This window comes from Tamandua tetradactyla, chromosome 2, assembly GCF_023851605.1.
Source record: "Tamandua tetradactyla isolate mTamTet1 chromosome 2, mTamTet1.pri, whole genome shotgun sequence".
Lineage (NCBI taxonomy): Eukaryota > Metazoa > Chordata > Mammalia > Pilosa > Myrmecophagidae > Tamandua > Tamandua tetradactyla.
In genome coordinates, this window is record NC_135328.1 from 93,387,612 (window position 1) to 93,394,189 (window position 6,578).

Below are 6,578 nucleotides of genomic sequence, written 5' to 3' on the forward strand. Positions count from 1 at the left end.
AGTCAGGAATTTATTCCTCACATTTAACCTATCACTATGTATCAAGTCACTCTACTTGTTCTTCAGTTTCTTCATTTACCAAATAAGGTGGTTGAATTAAAGGAACTCTAAAGCACTGGTCCCCAATGTAAGGGGGGCCAATGTAAGGGGTGAAGGATAACCCCATAAGATCGGGAGAAAATATTTTATAACTTCAATTTAGATTTTTATCAAATCCTTATAAATCCCATTGTTGTAAATGCTTTATAATGTACATAATATTTATTCAGCAGTACAAAAATATAAGCAAATATTTGAGACTGGTCAATTAAATTGGAGTCTGGCTGTAAAACAAGAACTTTCTAACATTTTGACTATAGTTTAGGTGAAGAAACATTTTGTATTGTGTTCTAATGCATGCCCCCCCCACACACACACATCCTTAAAACACAAGTTTCACAATAAGATACTGACCCTTTCTATGCGGGACATTTTCTTCCCTACTCTTACTTTTTTTTTTTTAAGTTGCTTGGAACGCACTGAATTGTTTTCACAACCCACTTAAATTGGTCATGATCCGAAGTGTGAAGAACACTGCTCTAAAGTGCAGTTCTGGCAATAAATGCTCTGATTTTGCTATAATTTAAGCCGATTTCTTCTTCAGATACAAAAGCCAAAGAATAAGCCTTATAATTCAGTGAGAAACAGATCACTGTTTTTAATAAACTATTAATTCCTTGGCAAAAATACTGTAACATTTAACTAAGAGACAGAAGAGTTAAAATTATTTCTAAAGGGCCCTTTCTGTACTAACTGAAGTAAGTCAAGATTACTATCTGAGATTTACTAAATACACACTGGTGAATAAACAGTGAATATTTTGTTTTATTTGATAAATCTAGTAATTATATACATTGGTATTACAAAACTGATACTAAGCTGACAGCACAATAACATCAGAAAGGACCCAACATCTGAGTCTCACCACTTGCCAGGCCCCACAAAACGTGCTTTTCAGAAACATCAGAAAGGACCCAACATCTGAGTCTCACCACTCGCCAGGCCCCACAAAACGTGCTTTTCAGATATTACCTTATTTAACCTTTATATTTTCCCAAAAATTTAAGGTACCTATAATTACTTCTTTTTTATAGTTGAAGAAACTAAAGCTTAGACATGTTAAGTGACTTTCCCAAGATTACGAAGCCAAAGCATGACAAAGCTGAGATCTGAGGCAGTCGGATTCCAGAATTTCGTTATATCCAGCATGCTACACGCATTCATGTATTCTTACTAAGGACTACCCACATTATACACTATTGGGCATACTGGTTTCTTTAACAAGCACTTTTCACAAATCTCTGTCCAAACTGAATACTGTTTACAAGATTCTGTTGCTCTGCTACTAAATATACACAACTGGCTACAAACATTTCTAACAGTTTATTCTGTCAAGGGTCATACCTTATTAAAAACATCCTTGCTAATGGCATCCATGTTCCACAGACACATTCTCTCTCTTTGTACTAGAGCCTCTTCTTTCTGTCGCCATTCTTCTTCCCGTTGCCTCAGTTCTGATACTGCTGTTTGTGCTTTGGCATGTTCCTGATCTAAGGACTCGGAGTTATGCAGGGCTAAGCTACCAAGTTTCTGCTGAGCTTCAGCGAGATTCCATTTGCATGCCACAGAACTTTTCACAAACTCTTTCTGCTTTTGGCAAGCCAGTTCAATTCCATGGCTATATATCTGGATGAAAAATAAAACTTTATTTGTAAGAAATTAAGACAAAGGGTTTGTGTGTGCAGTACAGTTCAATTTACTTATACTCAAAGGATGTTTGTTCAATGTTTTTAGTACACAGTGTATCCTGGCTTTGTGTATGCAGTTACGTTTTTATATTGTAGGCCTTGTTTTATCTAGTAGACTCTAAGCTTCTTTGTTAGCTTACATCCCTCTCCCCAAAACTGATAAACAACAAGCTAAGCAACTAGCAGTGTTTTGCATATAGCTAGTGCTCAATAAATGTGATTTATAGTCTTCATAATCCTGAAACAGTAGAACAATGAAAACAAAAGCTTAAATACAAAAGTTCATCATTTGACCATTTGACATTCTGAAAACTGGAATGTTTAGCCTTTTGTTTTCCAAGGTCTTCACTGCAAAGAACATTTTATTTAGAAGCAATAATCTTCTTGGTTTCTATTTTCTTTCTGTATTACCCCACTCCTCAGTTATCTGAGAAGTTCTTGTTGGAAATATCTATTTATAGTCCACTGTATCAGAAAAAAATCCTTTAACTTAATCCTAATCAAAATGGGCAACATTATTAAAATAATAAAAAAGGCACCAAATTCCCTACCCCAGTGACTCTGTTTCACTCAAAAGTAGTAATTAGTTTTAAAATTTACTGAACTGTACTACATAAGGCACTGTGACAGGTGTTTGATTCCTTACATTTCTCTGCTCTATGAAACAAAAGCTGCGTGCACAATCTCTGATTTCTTAACTAAGTCTAGATCAACTTCAAACCACTTATTCAGAATAATTTCTCTCCGATCTGTTTCCTTATCTGCATCACTAATGCCTTGCCTTAGTTTAAGGTCTTATAACTTCACAACTGAATTATATAAACACAGACAGCCTGTCTTCAGTTGTTTCCTCCCAAGCCATTTCCATTCTACTAGACTGCAGCAATTTTCCCAAAAGACAACTCTGATCATTTTACTCCTTAGTCTTGGGATAAAGTGCAAACTCTGTGCCTGGAATGGTCCTTCATGAGCTCACCTCCTGTTAATTAACTCTCTAGACTTAGTTCCAATGACTCTTCTCCTTATTTGTTTCTTTCCCCCATGACCCCCAGCCTAACTTTGGAATCCCCCTCTACTTGGGTAACATCAATCATAGTCATCTTTGCAGATTCTGGCATAGTCCTCTAAGCACTCTCCTTTTTCTCTCCCTACCCAGCTACTTCTATCATGGTGTTTTTCACACAGTACTACATTTATTTATTTTTTAAATTATCATCTTCTTGAGGAGATGGAATTCAAAAAATGAAAGATGAATAAATAAATTTCACTCTATGAAACAAACTAGGCAGTGGCAAAGAATTCTGAAGCATGGTCCCTATTTCCTCACTGAGTCTTCAGACAAACTTAGATTTCTAAGGGAGCAAATGTGGACATCTAATTAGGTATTCAGATAATTTCTTCATTCATAGGTTTGGGGCCCAGGTACCACATGCCAAGTCCCTAACTAATCAAATAAAATATTTTCATTTTTTGCTACCTTAGTTTAGATAAAAAATAACTTTACTAGCTATGCTTAAAAAGGGAACAGGAAAAAGAGAAAAAAAGAAAAAGTAATAAAGTTTATTTTTTAAGAAAAGACAAAGATACATCAAAAAAAGCAACCTGGATAAATGGAAATAGCATGAACTTTCTACTTATGTGGGAGCAGATATTCAAGTGAAACACAGAGACGTTATTTTTTTTGAAATCTAAAAATAATTTATGTGTAAATTCTTCTCCACAGACTACCCAGACAATATATGCCCATTTGAGCAACTATCCAGCACATGACCAAATAAAATATTAGGTCAATTTTATTCTGTGAACATATTGAGGTTTTAGATGGACATTAAACAAGATTATATTTTAATGAATGTCAATTCTAAAAAGGAACTGTTTTTCTGTCATCAGCAAGCAGCCAGGGACTGGACTTGGTGGCAACCACAGGGTGAAAACAGAAAAGAACTGTTGGCATTACTAAAGTCTACTAATGTATTTTAACATCAAAAATTCTCAAGATCTCTAAATTCTAATCTGCCTTTATTGACACTCATAGGATCTCAGAACTGTACATGGCATATGACATTAAAATGCTAGGTTCCCTATATTTGATAGAATTAGACCAAAGTTTTTTTCTTAAGATTACAAAATATTTATAAATTGACCTGAACTTTTTATTCTTCCCAAATATTCCAATCCCAAAATTTAAGTCCCAAAGCCAGCAAGACAAATAAACCCTTTAAGGAGGTCACAAACACATGAAATAATGCAGAATTAGTAATCACTGCAAATTTTAACACCATTCAAAGATAGATTTGATCAAAGTTTTACAGCACTTCCCAGGCTTGGCAGTGCAGGAGGTGGGAAAAACACTGCACCAGGAGTCAGAAGTGGATTGTAGTTTCAGTTCTACCAGTAACTAGTTATATGGCATCAGGGAAATTACTTTTAATGAAAGGTAAACCTACACACTTCCAAAGCCCCATTCCCCTACACAAGTTACGATTTCCAAGTGTGCTGACATACATCTTATTTTAATGCAGAGTTTCTCTTATTTTTGTGATTCAACCACAATGCGCTGAAATTCTTGAGACCTTTTTTCTCCTCCATATGCCTTTAAAACTGACGACAGCAACTGCTGTGCATTATTTTCTTTCCCTCTGTAACATATTACATGCTGTCGTTTGCATAAAAAGATGATACTACTGATCCATAATTAGTGGGTGACTACTGACCCATCAAATCTTATTCTGCCCTCCTGAAAAACTGCCTTGCACTTTCCCAGTGGCAGACTGGCTGAAGTACAGTCTGTGGTTATGAAACAGCATTTTTCTCTGTGTGAAGCCAACTAACCCCGTTAGCTGGCTGTACGATTGAAGGCCCTACACTCACTAGCAAACGGTTTAAATCACTCATCCTATTAACATCCAGCAAAATGAGTCTAGAGGAAAAACTGCTATTAAATCTATTACGCTCTCAAGGATCCTCTTTGCAAGAAGCCCGGAAGGCAGAAAACCTATAATCTGTCTCACTGAACGTATTAGTGTTTATTCTGTAATTCTGGGAAATATTTTCAAAATACATTCTGGTTAGGAGAAAAATTAGGGCAAGACGATATCAGTATGTAAATATTCCCCAAGACAGAACCCCGAAAAATCCTATAATGGTCTATTACATTTGGATAGGTTTCAGAGGAAGGAAGGCCTGGGCTGAAAATCGAGTTGCATCAGGTTCCTGAAAAGGCTGTGTGAAGTAAAAGGTAGGAGTGTGCCTATTATGTTTTTATTGGCGAAGAATGACGTGAAGCATAACTAAAAACAACGACAGTTAAGAGGGAACTGGTCAAAGGAATAGGAGATGTACGCTAGCATCAAAAGCAGAGTTCACAGAATTTGCTCAGATGTCAAAATCGGTGACACAGGGTCTGAAATCTTCGTAAGTCGAAAAGTCGGTGAATGACTGAACTACCATCATTCTGTCAACTCTGCACAGGCATCAGAGCTTTTTAAGGGATAAAGTGCTTAGAAAAAAAGCACGCACGTGAGGACAAAGGGTCAATGTTATAGCACCAAATCTGGGTGCTGTCGGGGCGGGGTGGGGAGAGCGTCTCGCAAGGGTGGCGAATCAGTCAGTCGAGGTGAAAGAAAAGGTGTGCGTAGAGGTGGAGATGGGAAACACAGAGCCAACCCCTCTGCCTCCTCAGAAAATGCTAAAATAGGGGAAACGGCAGCAGGCACGCACCCCGGAGGTCAGGTGAGAGTGCAGAAGAGGACCAGGGAGACTGGGAACTCTGGGGGTCTTGTGGACAGCAAGGTTACCTCCCCACCCTCCCACAGAACGCTGGCCCTCTCTCACCTGGGCGCCGCCCCCAGGCAGCTGAGGGCAACGGGGGGAGCTGGGGGACACGTCCAAGTCACTCTCTTCCTCTGCCTCACTCTCGGCCTGGGGAAGGCTCCAAGGTCCCGGAGGCGGCCACGGCTGCTCCATGTCCGGCTATCGCCGGCCCTACAACCGCCACCGCTAACGGCCTCGGCGGTAGTGAAACCTGCCGCACGTAGCCAGCCGACCCAGCCGGCTAAGGCCGTTACTACCCAGAATCCCTCCGCTCGCCACGGACGCCGACGCACATCCACGGCGGCTGGGCCTTGCCACCCTGGGGACGGCGGAAGGAGATGGACTCGACTTGTGCGTCACTTCCGGCTGGGAGAGGCGGGGCCGTGTGAGGTGAGCTCTTGGGTCTGGCCATAGGGAGTGGCTGTGGAACTCTTTTCTGTTCAAAACTTTGTTCTCAGAAACCTTTCGCTCCTGCACGCTTGCGCCTAGTGATGCGGTGGGTAGTGAAATGTTTGGGAAGTAACTTGTTGTCTAGGGTCCTTTGCAGTGTAAACGGTGGGCCATGGGCTCCTGGAGGTGCTAGGACTGACTGTCGGTCACTTTGCGTGTTGCTTAAAAACTGCAGCTCATTCCTGTACGCTAATACATCCATCAGTAGTTCTGAGGCGGGGTTGCGGTAGGTAGGAGAATTTAGAAAAGTGAGGCCAAGCTTTTTTCTCTTCCCATTACAAGCCCCGAGACAGTCCTGCAAAACTTGGTGGGGAGGAGAGCTCCCCAAAGATGAAGTACTGGTGGAGTGAGCACCGGTTTAAAAAATTAAGACGACAATCGCTAATAGCGAATGTATAGGGAAAGCTTCCCATATCTCAATGTATCTCGTTTAATCCTAAAGATTTGTGCTATCATTATCCTCTTTTTTTGAGAAGACATGCCCTAGATTCCACATTAAAAGGGAGAAGTTAGGATCCAACCCAGGGT

General features: G+C 40.0%; 1 protein-coding gene across 1 annotated transcript in view; it reads right to left on the reverse strand.

The window, feature by feature from the left end:
• Positions 1 to 5,935, reverse strand: part of CDC37L1 (cell division cycle 37 like 1, HSP90 cochaperone) — a 27,469-nt gene extending 21,534 nt beyond the window's left edge. Inside the window, exons 1-2 of the mRNA XM_077148274.1 lie at positions 5,622 to 5,935; positions 1,444 to 1,725 (exon numbers count right to left, since the gene is read on the reverse strand). Of these exons, the coding sequence (XP_077004389.1) occupies positions 1,444 to 1,725; positions 5,622 to 5,753 (414 nt within the window). The 5' untranslated portion in view covers positions 5,754 to 5,935. The remainder of the gene's footprint in view (positions 1 to 1,443; positions 1,726 to 5,621) is intronic.
• Positions 5,936 to 6,578: the final 643 nt, after the last annotated feature.